Source organism: Galeopterus variegatus, unplaced genomic scaffold (assembly GCF_000696425.1).
Source record: "Galeopterus variegatus unplaced genomic scaffold, G_variegatus-3.0.2 Scaffold2007, whole genome shotgun sequence".
Taxonomy (NCBI): domain Eukaryota; kingdom Metazoa; phylum Chordata; class Mammalia; order Dermoptera; family Cynocephalidae; genus Galeopterus; species Galeopterus variegatus.
In genome coordinates, this window is record NW_007728118.1 from 303,067 (window position 1) to 323,335 (window position 20,269).

Here is a 20,269-nt window from a genome sequence, read left to right on the forward strand (position 1 = left end):
CTGCATTGGAATGTGGGTGGAGTTCTGGCATTTGTGTATTTGTATGGTTCAGGGAAATAAAAGTACAGAGAAGCATTTGTTCATTGCTTATGTAAAGACTAACTGTACAGCTGACAGCTTAAAAATACTGTATAACATCACAGTTCATGTCCAACAGTAGCATCTGTTTCCTTCATTCCAAGATCAACAAAAGGAGTTAAAGATGGATCCTGAAAATATGAGAGAAAAGACCCTTTTTGGCGAATCCATTAATTCCCTTCACCATCCTTTTCAAAGCAAGGGTAGACTGGATGGCATAAATTGAAAAATGAACAGGACACTAGTTCAAGGGGAAACTGTTCACTTAGGGTAGATTTAATTTTCAGATTTAGAAACTGATTCAAATCACACATTCAAAAGACTTTATCTTTCCTAAGCATGTACTCTTTATAATATACATTGTCTCACATCATGGAGATAAATTCAGTATTCTTTTTCTAAGATAGTTTCTGCCTTTTGCAGCAATGAGAATATTAAAAATCATATTAGGAAGAAAATTTCAATAAAGTAGGTTGTCTTTCTCCATAGAAATGATATTTTAATTGGAGGGTCTGTTATTTATCAAGAACTTAATATAAGATAATGGCTAGATATGATCAATAATATTTCCCAAGAACAAAGATAGGGCTATTAACCTTGCTAATAATTTGAATCAGTAAAATTATATTCCTAAGCTTGTAAAATGGGCACCAGTACACCACGTATGCAAATTTTATAAGGGGCTCCAGCCTTTAAGAAAATTAATCCAGATATCATAAAAATATAAGTTGACCATCATAAATTGTATATTTAGTATTTTTTTTAAAAAATTATGTTAGTTACCATGGCTTTTACCAGTTTATAGAGCTCTTTGTCCTGTTCCTCTACCTTGTTGACCCTGGTAGTGTGAACGGATTCTTCCTGGGCATGCACGACACCTGGAGCCGTTACAGAAGGTGTTCAGCCACTTCTTCCACCCCAGAAATAACGCCTGGAAACTGTACCCACCCCCACTTCCTGGACTGCTAGCTACACTTATGTCCTTTTAGAACAAAAACTGCCCTAAATAGGTTAGCTCTTACTTAGCACACTAGGAATAACTTCCTGATGATAATTGTATTCGGTGCTCTACAATATCCCAAAATGTAAGAAAGAGCAAAGAGATGCAGATATTAATCCCTGTACCTTTAACCATATTGGGGACTTCATCTACTAAGACATTTTTTGGTTCATGTAGATGCTGCTGTGGGATTTTTAAAAGTCATTTTGAAACTCTCTTCACCAAGGATGTCAAGACAGGCATGTGACAGGAATGTGACTAAGTGCCCGTAGCCATCAGCAAAGAAGGCATATGTAATGTGGAAGACCTGTCGCTGTCCTTGAGGAGTTTTCAGTGTAGAGGAGTTATCAGACATGCACATAAATAAGTACTTACAAGGAGAATGCCACATTGGGGTTAGAGAGGTTTAAGAAGGGCTATCGTGGCTGAGATATCAGAGGCAAAACTGTTGAGATGGATGGAATTGGCATGAAGCTTTGGAAGGATGGGCATGTGGTTGTTTCCCAAAGTACAGTGCTTGTGCCACTGGTGGTACAGTAAATGATTGTAGGAGGACCCAGGCATGGTGTTAATTCACCTTCAGTCACATCACCAGATTAGTCCCTTTTCAGTTTCCTTGGAATCCTTTGCATCATTTATGGGGAATGCTTGTGTCTGGGGCTATGTGACCTTCACCAGCTTACTCACACTTACTCACCTCCTTTTGTACCACACAGGTAGATATGGGGCTGGCTCATGGCCTTTGGCAGGCAACAATATCTGGCTAGAAACTAATAGTGTTCATGTTTTCTTTTTCTTGTTGTCTGGCTACTAAAGGGCTACTGCTAGGCTAATGTCTGGAATCAGTCTTGTCGCAGGCTACGCCAAATGTGGTGTAATCCTGCCAACCACACCAATTTGTCTAGCTACAACAAGGGCTACTGCGAGGCTGAGGCTGATGTCTCGAGTCCTGCTCACAGTGCCAATTGTCTAGCTCTTAATCCTGTTTGTAATGCCAATTGTAAAGCTAGGTGACCATGCTAGTTGTCGCAGCTCTTTTACCTGCAACAATATCTGGCTAGAAACTAATAGTGTTCATGTTTTCTTTTTCTTGTTGTCTGGCTACGAAAGGGCTACTGCTAGGCTAATGTCTGGAATCAGTCTTGTCGCAGGCTACGCCAAATGTGGTGTAATCCTGCCAACCACACCAATTTGTCTAGTTACAACAAGGGCTACTGCGAGGCTGAGGCTGATGTCTCGAGTCCTGCTCACAGTGCCAATTGTCTAGCTCTTAATCCTGTTTGTGATGCCAATTGTAAAGCTAGGTGACTGTGCTAGTTGTCGCAGCTCTTTTACCGGCCGTTAATCCTGCACTGACTGGGCCAATGGTTGAGCTAGGGCTGGGTCTGGAGCTCCCAGACCCCTCAAGCCCATTCACAGACTGGGTCACAAACCCTTCCATGCCAGGCTGCGTCACCAGACCCCTTCACGCAGGTCTATGAGCTAGGTAACAGCCACACCAGTCTTGGAAACTTCAGGTCTGGAAAAAACATGGCCGTGCAGGGGAGGCGCCTGAGGCAGTAAAAACCAGCCAAAGTGGCACCGCCTTGCAGGTGCACATACTCCACCCACACACACAATGTTTACAGAGCAACCGCTATCCAGCCCTGAGGCGAGAGGAGCCTGACCGAATTATTCCATTTTCCCAACTCTTATGAATTAATTTTTACGATTAAAAAAGTTGTAATGATTTTTATGATTATGATACATTTAGGGGTAGTACCAGTTTCCATTCCCATAGTTAATATGGTTTTCTTTTTAAGTAAATTTATTTTTTAATAAAAATATATTGTATAACCATAGGGAACTAAAATACAGATAGTAAGAAGAAAACAAGGCAAGTCATGATTGTGGCTCTCAGTGGACAGGGGTTTAGGATGTTGGTCGGGTAGATGTAGGACGGCTTTTCAGGGGAAGAGAGCAATTTCAGCAAAGATCCTGGGGTAGCAAACGCAAAACATTTTGAGAGAAAGGTGAATAAAGAAGTTGGCAGAAGCCCAGGGATCCTGTTGGAGAGTCAGAGGTAAGAAGCCTCCTTGCCCAGCTCAATTCCAGCCCAGAAAACAGAGGGCTGTGAGTTCTTTGAACCCCCCTTGGAGTCTCTCACCCCAGGCCCTTGGTAAAGTGATTCCAAATCAATCGGGGGTGGCTCACTCGTATGCCCACAGGGGCCAGGAAATCACTCAAGTGCTGCAGTTGCCAGGGGGTAAAGTGGAGAGGACCTGTGTTTTCCCTCCTCCCGCCTCAGTATTGCCGAAAGGTCAGATTTTTTCTAAGAAGCCAGAAATGTGAAAGCTGCCAACTTTTACATGAGTTTTTGGTTTTGTTTGTTTGTTTTCTAATTACAAAAACAAAAATTAAAACATTATGGGGTCATTTTGGGGGTGATGGAAACATTTTGGGATTAGATAGCAGTGATGGTTGCACAACATTGTGAATATAATAAAAACCACTGAATTGTAGACTTTTAAAATTTTTACAATGTTGATTTTATGTTATATGAATTTTATCTCAATTAAAAAAAGAAAAAAATATTATATAGGCCCAGCCTAAACATGCTACAAGCCAAAAGTTTGTAAGCTTTGTTTTAAATGGAGAAGTGGCTGCTTGGTACTTTTGTTAATCCCAACCTAAAGCACCTTTCCACAGGGTCACACCGTGACCCCACGTTAACCTCTGGGCTTCTGTTTGTTCTCCTGTGGTCTCCATGGCTTCTTTCATCTCTAAAAATAGGACTGATGATGGAAATGGTAAGAGTTGAATGGTGGCTTGACTTCTAAACCGTTAATGAGCGGATGAAAAGCAAAGCCACAGAAGTGGAGGCTGCCAAAGTATTTTTGAGAAGAGGCTTATTGTGTTATTTGGTGATCAGTCGTAAAATTGATCAGTTGTGTTATGTTATTTGCCAAAGTTTATTTTACCAAGATATCTACCATTAAGGAAGTAATCCATCTTCAAGACAGCAAGTTAATATATTTAGGAAAACGTTTTTCAATTCTTACAACAGAACGACTATAATGATATTTTTAGTTATTTTCTTTAACCGAAAAATTAGTTTAATATACCAAGTATGTGTCATCAACATCAAAGGATTATAATTATTTTAACAAAACTATTTGTCTTTATGGGTTATTGGGGCTTTAGTGTTTTAAATTCTAAATATACTGTTAAGTTAACCAATTTTAATAAGGAAAAATATAAAATTTAAGATTTTGAATTACATCTTAATCTTCAACTTTTTCTTTCTCCCTTTCTTTTTGTTGTAACAGTTGATTGTATGTATCTGTGGAGTACAGAGTTGACTTGACATTTTTATACATGTTTGTTTGTTTGTGCCTTCGTCTCCTTCTAGAATCTGTGCTTCTTGAGAGCAGGCACTCTGCCTGGCATACAATAGAAAGGTGCTTGATAAAAAATTGTTGAATGAAAGAGTGAGTGAGTGAGTGAATGAATGAATGACTGGAGAGAGGCTCTTTCTGCCACAAGTCTATTTGCTGTGTAGGGTTCCGAACTGGTATGGAGAATCCAAGCTCAACATCCCCCTAGGATCTTTATAAATTTGGCACATTTACCACCTCCCTGTGACCCAGTTGACACGTTCTATAGAAGTAAGGGGGAGATTTTGGTACCCAAATTTATCTTCTTGAAGTCTGTGACTAAACAAGTGTTATGAAAACAAATCATTATCACTCTTCACCTTGCTGCCGCTTCACCCAGCAGAACCTCCTTAGAAACTCACTGGCTGTACGTTATTTGTGCTGAAACTATTTCTGAAATCCACAGGACCCACACGTGTGCTCTGGTTTCTGACATACAGGTAATTTAACTCCTGACTACCTGATAGGAGTTCCATAGGTTGGCTCAGAATTTATTTCTGTAGGGCAAGGGTCACCCACACAAATGCCAGCAGAACCCAGCAAATGCACATAAGTGTGAGAAGATGGCCAGGAGGGCCTGTGGAAATCTAGAAAAGGCAGTGTCCTTCTAAAGGAGGCAGCCACAGTGTAGCTGAAGATCATTCTTATCATGTGGGAGTGTGAGCCCATTTTGGTCAGATCTTATTATGGTTGTTCAATGAAAATCAGAAACACAGATTTTGAAGTTAAATTTCTAATATGTACTACTAATCCTAAGAACAATACAACATTGTACAGACCAAACAATGGGGTGTCTAGGCTACAACCTCTGCAAGGCATCCTGACCCAAATAAAACAGAGAGGGATGCCTGAGCATTAAATGGGGAGAGAAAAGGTTAGAAAGAGGTAAAAACCACTTCACAGAGAATTTACGTGCCGCACTGGTAGTACCCAGTGGTGCTGCTGCTGTAAACCTCTGGGTTTTTTTCAGGGTTCTATCCTAGAATTTCCGAACTTCATGGTGGCTCGATGTATGCAATGAGGTACTTTACTTTAAGGCCCAACAAATCCCATCTTGCCATTTGCTTAGGTTTAAGTGGCTCTGACCTCAGGACATTAACATGGCTATAAATGCTTGACTAACTCAACATTTTAATAGTTATTGGGGAAAGGCCGTGACAAGAATGTTGGGAGGTTGTGCCAAGATGCATATTTGAGAGATGCCCAAGCTGAGGCCAAGAGGTTACTGCTCCTAAAATACTCAAACAGATGGGTTTGGGATATTTGCATGGAAGATTCCAGAACATTTGCTGTAGGGATTGAGTTAACTAAATATGGTCACTTCTTCAAACAAAAGTAGCTAGTTATTCTGTATGTTTTGGCAAAGGACAGGGGAGAAAAGCAGCAGATAAAAAGAAGAAAATGTATTTCTTTCATATGGATTTCTCTTCTTTAAAACAAAGTATTTTACATCTCATATACAGGGTTATGTTTTTATCCATGGGATACAAGTAAATTCATTTGTTAGTCTCTAGTAAGAGGGTACTTCTAAAAGTTCATGGAAAGATTTGTATTATCTTTTAATTCCATTCTTCCACAAACTTTTGGAAATACCCTCTTATAAGAAATTGAATTGATTTCCTGACACATCTTCATGAATTGCTGGAAGAGATGTTGATGGGTTCCCTGGAGGCAGATTAGAGCATTGGGGTTTAGTTCACTCCATGCTAGCTGGAGGGCATGTGGAGATGGTACCTTACTTGTAGAGGATCGTAAGCAATTAATAAAAGATAGGACTTAACTCTCTCACACAGCAGAAAAGCAGGTTAGAAGAAAGATTTATTCTGGCCATTGGATTTGGAAAGGCTTCTTGGAAGAGGTGGCACTTTTCTAGGCAGGAATGGAGGGACAGGGTGCCAGTAGATACAAAACTTTTCTTTAGTTTTTTTAGATCTCTGTTGTTTAAGACCTGTGCTCCTTTTTGTATCAAGGAGTCACTTTATCAAGGGTAACAGACAAGCTCTGAGAAGTGGGATTCTATAGCTGGCTGAGCAGCATTGTGGCATTTGATAGAAAATTCATAAGCAATGAATATTATCTTAATTTCACTTTTCTTGTAGAGCCTCAGCTTTGCCACTAATTACATACCCTTGGATAAGCCACTTGACTTCTGAGCCTCAGTTCTCTTCTCTTAACCTGGCTCCCTCCACACTAGGCAATAACAGGACTAAACTAGAAATGCATAGGAAAGTGCTATATTGAAAATATTTTGCAAACTGTAGAGTGCTGCACAAATGTCGACTGTGATTTTACTCTCTGGTTATCTTTGTTATGTGGCCAGGAGCCACCTTATGAGACCAGAAAAGAGGTATTGACCATTGATGCCAGTTTTGGGGCTGGTTCAGTACCTAAACTTCACTCTAGTGTGCTTGATTTTTAAATCTGTTAGTGGTTTTCTAAGCACTGCATGAATATAAATATTCATCAGGATCCTGGGCCTCTGGCAGGATGGGAGAATTAGGGGGTGAGAAAGTGCAGAAAATCATGGAGCTGTTTAGAAGATTTTCCTTTACATTCTTGTGGAAGATTGGATTATATCAACAGTGGAAAGGCTTTATATCCTCAAGAAAATATGTAAAGAAATCCAACTTAATTGAAAAGTCTTAAGAATAAACTAGTGTGTCCTACCTAATTCACCATAATAAATAAGGAAGTGTTCGTTTAATTTAAAAAGAAAATGAATAGTTAACTAAAGTCAGTTTTGTATAAATGATTGTATTTTTATTTAATTTTAAACTCATATGTAGCCTAGTGATAAGAGTTAGGCTCTTTTCAAATTTTGGATTAAAATATCATCTGGAACAGTCTAACTTTTCTGTTCTCTTGGATACATTATCACAATTCTTTGAGGCTCTATTCTGAAAATATTTTCTCTGGATTCCATACACAAGCTGACATGTATATTTTTGTGAAAAAAATTTGAGAGGGAATTAAATCTGTTCATAGTCTACTCACGGCATGCCTTTGTGGCCAAAGTCTGTGTCTTTGAAAATTTCAAGTACAGTGTTCTAGGAGTGCACCTCAGAACAGGGGTCCTTGAACTATACCATATATCAAAATTACATAGGGTGCTTCTTACAAATGCAGACTCGTAGACTGCAGTCCTGGAGATTCTGATTCAGTAGGTCTGGCATTTTCCTGGTCCTTGACAACAAGTTAGACATAGTTTACGTTTAAATTTTTTTCTGAAACTTTGTTGAATGATTCATGTCTTTGGGTTGATTTCCTCTCTCAGTCCTGGAGATTCTGATTCAGTAGGTCTGGCATTTTCCTGGTCCTTGACAACAAGTTAGATATAGTTTACGTTTAAATTTTTTTCTGAAACTTTGTTGAATGATTCATGTCTTTGGGTTGATTTCCTCTCTCCTCACTCCTATTTCACAAGACCTGATTGCAAGACCTGTGGCATCCTGTCTCAGCAGAACTTCAACAATATCTACCTTAAAAATAAGGATAGTAATATAATGACAATAATAATAATTGCTTACATAAATTGACTTGATTATTTTATATCTGGTGCTGTTCTAAGCACTTTATATGGATTGTTTTCATTTCATCCTTGTAAAAACCTTAAGTATCCCCATTTGCATATGAGGAATAGAGAGGTTAGGTAATTTGCTCCAGGGACATGGGCACTAGGTGGCAGAGCCAAGCTTCTGACCCAGACAGTCTGACTCTAGAGCCTGTGCTCGGAATCATCATATTGTCTGGCGTTGCATGGCTGCCTGTCTTGCCCTCCCCTATTTGCACGAGATAATCGTAAACATATTCCAGAGGAATACCAGGAACACTAGTCAATTTGTTAGCCAATTATTTTCACTGACCTTATCCTACAAATTTGTTAATGGATCCTCTGTGAAATGAGTTGGAAGATGGGTAAACAAATTGAAAATGTTTCCTTACTTCACTAATCTTCAAAATCTTTAATATTATTAATGCATTTTTTTCAACTCCAAAGGCGTCCCCAGTATATACTATTTTCCAGACTTATTTAACTAGAGAGAATTGTTCTCCCCAGAAGACTCCTCTTAACTTCTTGAAGAACATGATCCTTACTTCACTAATCTTCAAAATCTTTAATATTATTAATGCATTTTTTTCAACTCCAAAGACGTCCCCAGTATATACTATTTTCCAGACTTATTTAACTAGAGAGAATTGTTCTCCCCAGAAGACTCCTCTTAACTTCTTGAAGAACATGATTTTAACATAGTTTGGACAAAAAGTTGGCTAATGCTCTTGTGGAGTTCACAAGAAATTTCTCAGGTCCTAACTATGAGGATAAATCCTTACTTTTGTCCCTTTCTTATTTAGTCTTAAGTAGGGTGACTAATTACATTTACCTGTGACAGTCACAGATCTCTTGTTATTGTGTAATTACCATTTAAAGGTATCCCATTTGGATGATAAACTGTACGATCCCTCTAATCATGATATTTACTTGTCCCCGTTGTTAAAGGCCGGTCTTCCATTCTCACTACCTTCTCACCACTCACTGAAGGACACATTGCTATATTTTGTGTGGGGTAACAAAGGTAATAGCCCATGCTCCTCCAGCATGTCATCATTTTATGTCACAGTTATGCATGGAATTGTGGACATATATGTAGTTTATATTCTCTCATCACTCAAAAGTTGTATTTCTTGAGAATTGCAAGCCTTTAAGACTTATTCACATTGCTCTGTATCTATTCATGTATTTGCTTATCTATGCAGAGAAGAAAAAAATCCTGAAAGGTTATAAAAAATGTAAGAACAGTTGTTGCCTCTTGGAAGCAAGGGTTGGGGTCGGAATTGTGCATGAGTGGCAGAGCTGAGAAAGACCTTCCACTTTTGCTCTGACTTTTGAACAATATATTATTTATTTTTTAGATTAAATTTTTAAATGTTTTAAAAACAGCTCAGGTTCTTCCCTGGAAACACAGCCTGTTTCAAGCCCAGCTGTGTTGATCTCCCTTATGGTCTATTTCCTTCCTGCAGGGAGACCTGGTTTCCTTTTTTTCTTCTATCTCACTTTACTTAGCCAACCATTACTAGGTCTTCCCATACTTTCAAGAGGAAACCACTTTTCTAAAGCTCATGTATTGTAATCTAATTGTTCAGAGAATAGCTTGGAGTTGGACATATCTGAGTACAAGTTCATCTTTGCCACTAAATGACTGTATGGCCTTAAAAAAGTAACTTAATTTCTCTGGGCCTCAGTTAATTTGTCTGTAAAATTGGCATAAAAATAATCTCCTTCTTAGAGTTGTTGTGAAACTTCAATAAGATAATTCAAGTTCTAACAGTTCAGTAGTAATGATTCAAAATTGGTGGCTGGTATTAGTGGTAGTAGTATTGGTAGTATCATCATCATTATTGCTTAGGATGACTAATGGGTTTGTGTGGCAGTACATCTCTTGCTTTGATTTGGGGTAGCCACAAAATTCATTTCTAGTCTGTAACCTCTGTCTTAATATTTACAAAACTGACATTCTTTGGGGTCCTGCCATACCATTTCATATAAGAGAGTTCACCAAACTCTCTTCCAATCCTGGTATTAAACCAACCCAGAAGCAACAGGGATATTGTGTCAAGTTTATGCCCTAAAGAAGGCAATCAAGGCATCACATGATTTCTGGGGCAAATTGATGGAAAAAGAGCAGAGATGGGTCTAATACAAAGTTAAAGGAGTTGAAACTCAGGAAAGGACATTTTCAAAATCATCACAAAACTAAGCCACAGGAATAAAGGACACACAATTGAACCCAATATCATGATGAAGAGATTCTAGAATTAAAGCAACGAAAACAGCCTGAAATCACACAGGGAAAGGATTCACAGTATTTTCTTCAGTGCATAATTTTTCTTGTCCATAAATTTGGCAAATGGCAGGTATAAGGAGAAGTAAGTAGAAAGAGCACAGATACTGGGTTTGAATCTCTGCTCCTCTATTTCAAGTATTAAGTATGGTAGAAAAATCTCATTTCAAGATATTAAATAAAGTAGCAAAACTTGGTGTTCATTTGTGGTCTGTCATGAGCCTAGCACACTGATTGCTGGGTGTTTTCAAATTTGTAACTCATTAAATCTCATTTAAGCCACACCAAATTGAAATGACAGCCCACTTAGCAGATGAGAAAACTGAGTTTCAGAGAAATTAAATTGCACCTAAGTTTACAACCCAGGACTTTTTACTTTGAGCCTTTTGTTTCCATCCATGCTGTACTTCCAGGGCTTCTTGCCCTACCTTTGAGTCTTTGGTTCTCTGGGAGGCTTCAGAAACTCTGCGTGAGAATACTTTGACTCTCTAGAGTGATTTTGTCAGCCCCTGTGGCTTTCACTGTGGGTTTTCATTTTGGCTTTATTTTTGGCCCATTTCCTTTGCATCCTGCCCCTGTTGCACAGCTTTGCATGGGTGTTGACACTGTTTCTCTTCCTGTCTTTTCGTGGTCGTCTTCAGTTCTGTTCTCGATGGGCCAGTTTTCTCTAGGCAGAATACCCTTTCATTACCTCTCAGAGTCCTTGTAGTACTGAACCTATTGCCAACAAGAGATCTAACACCTTAAAAAAAGAGAAATTCCCTTCTAAAGAAAATTTTAATGATATATTTTTTAATGTCATCATGGAAAAGGAAATGTATCTCCTCATTAACTAAACTATGTGAAGTCTCTATTTTCTTCACACAGCCATCTGGCATTTTGCATTTCTCAGTTCCACAATACTTCCAGAAGGATTTGATTAATTTTGACCAAAAGTGATCCAGCAGTAAAGTTTATCAGAATATATTTGAAGTTTAATTTGTTGTGTTCTTTAAACCTATGGAGAAGGCTGTTCTGTGGCAGGCATTATGTGAGACACTTCTACATGTTCAATGTCCATTTATCTCTAGAAAAACTCCCAGAGGTGGGGATCATTATACTCACCCTATAGATGAGGAAACTGAGTCTCAGTGATATGCCTGAGCAGTATGGCAGTTTGTGAACCATTAGCTACAGAGTATTTGGACTTTTATTATTACACTCTACTTTTCCAGGACCCTGGTAGAATAAGTTGCGTCAGTAAAAGAACAGTAATGCACTGAAGGTTCACACTGCAGTCTTTTCACTTTAAATGTTTTGATGAAAAAATTCTAATATGTGTTAAAGGGTATGTTCTTCAAGAAGATAAACTCGAGCCGAGCCCGTGGCGCACTTGGGAGGGTGCGGCGCTGGGAGCGCGGTAGCGCTCCCACCACAGGTTCGGATCCTATATAGGGATGGCCGGTGCGCTCACTGGCTGAGCATGGTGCGGCCGGTCTCAAAAAGGACAAAAAAAAAAAAAAGAAGATAAACTCATGACTCTCATATAAATACAAATTGGAAGAATCAAAGATTTTACCTAATTCACTAATTAACAAGGGAAGGCAGTAAGGTCTTAGAATGGAATCCGAGGAGAATCGCAAGAGCAACATATAGTCAAACAAGAAAATGAGGAATCAATTGTAACTCCACTGGACAAATTTTATTTGTATCTCCATGGACAAGAGCCATGTGTAATACTGTCGGTTTTCTATAATTTACAGAGTTGTAAAATAGCTAAGTGAAGGACTATAAAAGGACCTGGAAGTGTATGTTAGACAATTCCTAGAACTCCATTGAAAAGGCACCCAGTGTTTGGGAATGGGAGGTCTTTCAAAGTCACCAATTTCTCTGATGTATGTCTTCTTTACTATGTTGCCTTTTTAAATGAGCATGTGTTTTTCTGGAGTTGGTATAAAACACACAGAGTGAATGCCTTAGCTTGTCACTGTGATGGTGCGTATCACTGGTTATTAACCACTTGGGGTCAGGAAAATGCGTACACACCAAAATGTGCATTCAGTGTCAGGTTAAGGACCCCAGATGTATTGATTCTCCCAAGACTATGTTCTCCTGTGTGACAGCCTCCATCTGCGTGACATCGGCCAATTTGGGGGTTAAGGTGCCCTGCACTTGTCTTCTCTCTGGATGATAAGATTGCCTCCAGCTTTTTGTCTCTTCCAAGGGCAGCCCCCTTACATATCTCTGCTGCTTCTGCTAGCTGCAGCCCTCTCTCCTCCATTGCACTTTCCCTTTCTTTTTTCCTTTTTGTTTGTTTCTTCTCTATCCTATTGAATTTTCTACTTTGGGATTATGAGTATGGAGGCCGGTGTCACAGATGCATTACCAGCCATTCAAAATGTTCCTTGCTTTTCCCCTGGAATGCTGCCAAATCTCAATGTAGGGAGGTCAACTCTTAGCCTGCTGATTTCTTGTGACAATGTCTGTGGTTGGCTCTGGCTACTTTCTTATCACCAAAGCTGAGTTTTTACTAAGCCCCATTTAGATTTGGAATTATTTAGATGCAAGAAAGCTAAGGTTTTGTATATTTCTTTAAAGAATTTTTATTAACAGGCAACAGCCAGACATGCTCTCCAAATTATTTTCTTTTCCACCTTTCCTAATATTGGGCACCCTGGATCAAATTTTAACTAGGCAAGAATTTGTAATAGTATGTGCATCTGTAGTCACTGTTTAAAAGTACCAAGAGTGGGCCAGCCCGGTGGCGCACTTGGTAGAGTGCGGCGCTTGGGAGCGCGGCGGCGCTCCTGCTGAGGGTTCGGATCCCATAGAGAGACCGGTCTGCTCACTGGTTGAGCGTGGTGCGGGCGCGACACCGAGGGTTGCGATCCCGTTGCCGGTCGCGGTACGGGCGTGACACCGAGGGTTGCAATCCCATTACCGGTCACGAAAAAAGACAAAAAGGAAAAAAAAAAAAAAGAAGTACCAAGAGCAACAAATTTGGTGGGTGAAAAAATTATGTATTTGCTGGTGAGGTTGTAAAGAAAGTGACTTGAGTACTTTATTCTTAGTGGGAGAAATTATGTTACAGGGCATTTTTAATTTTCAGAAAACTGTTTTCTGTTAATTTATATTATTGAAAGTTTTTTTGTTTTTGGTTTTCTCTTAGCATATTTCTTCTTGCATACAGGGGTCAGTAAATTTTTACCATCAATATTTATTTCCAACTTTGTAATTGTTGATGCTAAAATCAGGATTCCCTAAATATCAGTTTACTTTTCAGCAAACATTGCTGAAATGGGCTATTTGAGTCAAGAAATGAAATATAGACAGAGAGGGAGGGAAGTAGGATAAGTGGGTGTAAAATAATATTTATACCTTTTTTCCATAAAACAATCTCTAATTGCTTTAACAGTGTTAATTCTTTGTATGTTTTTGAAATACAGCATCATTTTTCATCAGTCAACAATTTACATGTTTATTTCAAAACACAAGTGAATTCACCTTAATGGATAAAACATTGAATCAATACTTTCAGCACTTTCTCCTTGTGGAACATCTCCTGTGCACATCTTAGTAGCTTCCCAGGGCATGCATTTGATCCATCCCTCTGTCACATGTTTAAATATAGAGCCTGAAGTAGAGATGGGCCTGTGGTTTAGTCTTCCACAGCAGCTCAAGTCAGAACCATTCCACCTTGCTTTTGCTCTAAATATTTATATTATTGTCCTCAGATGTTTTCCCACTGTGCATAACAAATCTTTCCTCTTTAAAAGAACTGATTGATGACAGTAAGGGAAACTACACTCTGGAGTGCACTTAAAGGCAAGGAAACCACATATTTATCTAGTTAAAACAAATACCTCTTTCTCTAGCTTTTAAAACAAACAAACAAAAACAGCCACATATATATTTAAAACTTTCATGTTGCAGGCCAACATGTTTTCATAGAAAAGCATTTAAGTATACTGAAAAGATGGGGAAATTGACTTCTTCTTTACCAGACATCTTTCTAGGCCCAGGGGATGACACAATGAATGAGACCTATGGAGTCACTGTTCTCAGAGACCTTAGATCCTAGTAGAGAGAAGCAGACAATAAAAATTTTCTTTCAAGGACAAGGAGTTGTGATAGTTAGCAGACAACTTAAGTGGAGCATCACTTTCTAATTACATTTTTTAGAACTCTGGCTGCTATGTGAAAAGAGATTGGAAAGTGGCTTGGACTAAGCTGAACAATTCCCCTGTCTCTAACTTGAGCAAATGGCTGGAAGGGATGCTATTAATTGATGTAATAAAGAGTGGAGGAGGAGCACTTAGCGGGGGCAGGAGAGAATCAAGGGTTCAGTTTTGGACATGGCACATCTGAAATGCCTGCAAAATAGCCAAGGAAAAGAAAAATCTTGAATACATTTGCAAAATGAATCTGGAAAAGAGGTCAGGGCTGAGTTTTAACTGTGGAAGTCATTGGCACGTGGGTGGTATCTGAAGCCATGGGAGTGGATGAGTTCACACAGGGGTGAGGATAGACTGAAGGAGAAAACCTTGGTCCAGGTCTAGCTCTGAGATACACCAGACCTTTAAGAGATCTGGTAGAGGATGTGGAACTGACAAATGAGCCTAAACAGGAATGGCTAAGGGCAGTTAATTTGCAAGGAAAAAAAAAATGTATTTCATGATCACAGACCACACATCCCTGGCCAGCAACTCTTAGCCACAACCCACAGTTGGCTCTGAAAGAAGCTCTCTCTGATGCTGAAAAAATAAATCTACTGCATGCATGTCTTCCCAGTAGGGGAGGCAAAAGAGCTTCTTCCTCATTTAAAAAGATAACTACACTGGAATAATCCAAAGAATGAGGTGGAAGTGTGACGCAGCTGCTGTATTTCAAGATCAGGATACGAAATTCCTCTGGGATGCATGTGAGAGCCTCAGAGATCAACTTCTCTGTCCTGGTTCAGATTTGGTTACCACTAAACGGGGAATAATCTTGCTTAGTTGGCAGTAGATTTGCCTTTTACACTCTCTTGAGAGGAGGTAAAGTGCTGCACCATAGAGTGTTTGTTTTCTCTTTATGTTTGAAATTAAATAGGACATTGAGATTTAATAAGAAGAGGCACAAACTTGCAAATCCAGCCTTGCATAAAGGAGCACAGAGGAATCTTATGAACACCTCTCCCTCCTGTTTCAGGATTTCACAACATAAAGTATGTCCATCTTACAGACATTTCATAAATCGCAGGTGAGATGTTTGTAGCTTGTGCCATGTTCTAAAAGATTAAAGACAGAATAATCTTTCAACTTTATATAAAATAAATTGCTGAAATCCTAGTTATTTGCTGTGTATCTGAAAATGGTGGGGTATCCTTTCCTGTATAAATCAAGTTTATTTTATTTGTTGAGGTTTGTATCAGGAGTTCTGAGATGAAAGATGGTCCCTGGTCTTAATATGGTAATATTAACTACATGTGTGCCATTTCTTTTGCTATAAATTCTTTCGTGTGAAATCATCTTTACACTCTTTTGCAAATCATTGAAGAATAAGAATAGAAATGGACTACTGCTTAAATGATGAAAACATTAGGAGAAAACTTGAAAACCTTCGACATAAAGTTGGCTATTTCTTACATTTTCACTTTCCTTTTCTTTCTCAAATTATATTTCAGTTCGGGCCGGCCCAGTGGCGCACTGCTACAGTGAGCCGCTTGGGAGCCAGGCGGCGCTCCCGCCAAGGGTTCGGATCCCACATACAGACCGGTTCCCACTCACTGGCTGGGCGAGGTGTGGGGGCGACGCCGAGGGTTGCGATCCCGTTGCCGGTCCCGGTCCGGTACGGGCGTGACACTGAGGGTTGTGATCCGTTGCCGGACACGAAAAAAGACAAAAAGGAAAAAATATATATATATATTTCAGTTCTTCTGCAGTTTCAGTTCATGTTTCAGAAGTTTAAATATCGACATTTGCGAAGGCACCATTTCTAGTTCTATTGAGACATTCTTTCAGTGGATTTATGGCACTGTATATTTATGAATGACAGTCTAGTCATCAGGAACCAGTCTGCAGCTGTTTGTGCTATATACTGTGAGCTACTTTAGTCCAAATTTCAAATCTAATTTGGCATCTCTTTGCCTCAATTTCAAATCTAACATGGCAGTTCCTCACTGTGTGAGGTAGTGATTCTTTTTTTTTTGGTGGCTGGCTGGTTCAGGAGGGATCTGAACCCATGACCTTGGTATTGTAAGGCTGTACCCTAATCAACTGAAGTAACTGGCCAACCCAGAGGAGGGACTCTTCTTATATGTTCTCCCAGGATGTATTTGGGAATAGCTGCCTTTTTGCTTCCTAGTGATGTCAGTCTGTCCAAATTAGAAATAATTTTATATCGTGGATGCCCTGACTCCTTCCTATGTATCTATATTTTTAAGCTTTTTATCTTTTATTACCAAATGACTGCTTTCTAACACCCAAGCCTTGGCATATACATTGGCATATAAAGAGAAAACAGCTGCTCCTGGACCCAAAGGTGGAATGGACACCCAGAGAACTGCAGTTCTGAGGCTGGGGGAGAAGAGGGAGACAGAACAGTCATAGAGGCACAGCTTTCAGATTGTGACATGCACAGAGTGGGGGAAGTTGTACAGAGAAAAACTAAACTGCGTTTAGGGAATGAATATTTACAGAGCACTTTCGCTAACTGGCTCTAAGCTGGGAGCATTGCATATAGTGTCATTAATATTTAATACATATAACCATTATTATGTGTATCTTAAACATCTGTCAAATTAAAAGTGAATGGTAATTCTAAAAGTAAACTATAAGCAACAGCTTTTTCAAAGTAAGTTTTTCATGTCGCATGTTTCATTAGCTCATAAAGTATGGTCATTTCTGCAAAATGTATAAAAATTTAAAGGGGAAAATGGCCATTCATCAGAAATAACAAGTGTCAGTGAGCTCTCCAGAGAGTATTTCTTTCTAACACTCAATTTCTGGGAGTGGAAAGTCAAGGTGAATCAGGACGGCCAAATTGGTGCGTGCTGTCCAATATCTTGGGAAATTTGACTTTTGGCTTCCATGAATTTGCCATTGTACTCAATATTATGGCTTTGCCATTTGTCCCTTTTGCATTTAAATAATTGGTGCGTGCTGTCCAATATCTTGGGAAATTTGACTTTTGGCTTCCATGAATTTGCCATTATACTCAATATTATGGCTTTGCCATTTGTCCCTTTTGCATTTAAATAGGTTTCTTTAAATTGCTCCTGGTTGCTGTTGCCCAGAGGACAAATGTAGAGATGATTTTATATTTTCAGTGTATTTTGTATAAAGTTAAACTATGGAAAAATTGCATAGAAACAAAATGAGAGGGAGAACACCCTCTCTAATATCTGGGTTCGTTTTGGGGTTTGTTTTTTTTTTTTTTCACTTCTTGCTGGTATTTACTGATCTTTTATTCTTTTTCCCCTTCCTTTTTTTTTAGTGGCCACAGATGTCTTTAATTCCAAAAACCTGGCCGTTCAGGCACAAAAGAAAATCTTGGGTAAAATGGCATCCAAATCCATTGCTACCACCTTAATTGATGACACGAGCAGCGAGGTGCTGGATGAGCTCTACAGAGTGACCAAGGAGTACACCCAAAACAAGAAGGAGGCAGAGAAAATCATCAAAAACCTCATCAAAACGGTCATCAAGCTTGCCATTCTTTACCGGAATAATCAGTTTAACCAAGATGAGCTAGCACTGATGGAGAAATTTAAGAAGAAAGTTCATCAACTTGCTATGACGGTGGTCAGTTTCCATCAGGTGGATTACACCTTTGACCGGAATGTGTTATCCAGGCTGTTGAATGAATGCAGAGAGATGCTTCACCAAATCATTCAACGTCACCTCACCGCCAAATCGCATGGACGGGTTAATAATGTCTTTGATCATTTTTCAGATTGTGAATTTTTGGCTGCCTTGTATAATCCCTTTGGAAATTTTAAACCCCACTTACAAAAACTTTGTGATGGTATCAACAAAATGTTGGATGAAGGGAACATATGAGCATGTGAATTAAGATTGTGACTGATCATGATTTATTTGAAGACAGAGCACTGCTGATTTATGAAGGAAAAATGATTTTTTAAGAAATAATTACACATATTTCAGAAAGACTTTGCCTGATTCATTTGTCAGACATTAATGATAGTGCTTTTATGAGGCTTGTTTTATTTGAAGAAAAACATGTTGCCGAAAATTCTGGTTAAAGGTTTCCTAAAGGGGTGACAGATTATGGGAAAGATATATGGTTGGGTAATTCAAGTGGAGAGTCATACAAAGGAAAATACACACGGCCCCAAATCTTTAGACCTTTTTTTAGAGCAGTTGTGTTGGCAGCACATTGGATATTTTTAACGTGTACAAAGCTATGTTTTTTGGTTCACTTTTATTCCTTACTGTGTATATGTAGCTCTTTTAAAAAGCCAGGAACTTTCTCTTGCTGTCATTTCTCCTTTTGAGACAATTCCATTTTTAAGTCTACCTTGATTTCTTTTGTTAAAGATTGGGTCATTGACATTCAAGAATTAAGCCTGAGGCAGTCAACTTGAACCCTCAGAAAAATAGAAAACTGCTTATCTGAAATCAGTACTGTGGAAATGAACTATATTAGACATTACGAATAATGTCAATATAAGATTATGCTTCTGGAGTTGAGTCCTGCTTTTTTAGTATCAATGGTGATACTTAAATTTCCAAAAATGTAATGACATGTCATTGCCTTCTTGATTAGGGCTTCACTTTCATGTTATCTTGAAAATGTGCTTTTGAAATCTCCATTTCACATGGGAGAGTCAAAGAGAACATCTAGATTGGTTTTAATATCTGGACAATGAAAAGTAAGCAGCATTAAGAAAGATAAAACAATCTTCATTTTAGAGATGAACCCAGCAAAATAATTTAGGGGGATGAGGGGCAAAAGTTAACATGAGCATGAAAATAAATGCATTTCAATGTTTAAGAAGGTTTGATAAATAAAGAATGTCACTTTTTTATTTAACTGATAAGGTTTTTGTTATTTGCTGTTTTGAGTAAACCAAAGAATATTTGCATTACAAGCAGTTTGTGTGTTGTTTCTACATAACTTTATGTGAATAATTTTATGTATGAAAAAGTAGTCATTTGCTTATTTTGTAAAAAAAAAAAAAAAAGAAATGGAAACCTGCTTGCCAACTCTGTCATCTAGGAAATAACAGACCCAGGTACTAGCACTAAATATTTGCATTGTCACTATGTCTATGATTTAGTGTACACTCTTGCCTTGAATTTGCCTGCCTCTCTGAATATTGACATTAAAATAATAGTTCACCAGGCAAGGTCTAACAACTACAAACTCCAGAGTTGAGATCTGCTTTAACCTGTTACAGCCTAGAGGAGGTGGTCAGTTTCTCTTGGACCCTCACTTCCTTGGCTGAAACAAGCAGCAAAGGCAAAGCGTATTTCCCTGTTTGATACTAAATCCTGACACTAAGATTTGAACTGAAAGTACGATTCTCACTTCCTAGAGCCATTCGGTGATCACTGCATGTTACAACACTAGCACAGTGACTGCAGAAATGACCCCTCTAGCTTCATAATTTGCTAAGTGGATTATAAATGGAGTTCAGCCTTCCTTGACCAGCTGTGTCTTTCTCCCATGGGAAAGCTGAGTGTAACAGGTGTGAGCTACTGATTCGTGATGCCCTGTGTTCTCTACCAGACCTCTGGGCAGAGGTGGGGGAAATGGAGGGCCTGGCCAGCTGGTGGGTGCTTCTTGCTCATCTCTAGCTATGGACAGGACTTACCAAAGAGAAGACCTAGGGAGAAATTTAGATCCATCTGGGCACATTTGGATCACAGAGTTGTGCCTGCAGGCTAGCAATCAAATGTGCACGGGGGGTGGGGGGGGAGGTGGGGGGGGGGAACCCTTAATCTCACACA

At 39.0% G+C, this 20,269-nt stretch overlaps 1 protein-coding gene across 2 annotated transcripts in view; it reads left to right on the forward strand.

Annotated features, from left to right (window-relative positions):
* The window catches only part of TNFAIP8 (tumor necrosis factor, alpha-induced protein 8), a 71,169-nt gene extending 51,765 nt beyond the window's left edge, over nt 1–19,404 (forward strand). For both annotated transcript variants that reach the window (XM_008580048.1, XM_008580047.1), the window contains exon 2: nt 17,790–19,404. In XM_008580048.1, the coding sequence (XP_008578270.1) occupies nt 17,790–18,355 (566 nt within the window). In that variant the 3' untranslated portion in view covers nt 18,356–19,404. The remainder of the gene's footprint in view (nt 1–17,789) is intronic.
* Nucleotides 19,405–20,269: the final 865 nt, after the last annotated feature.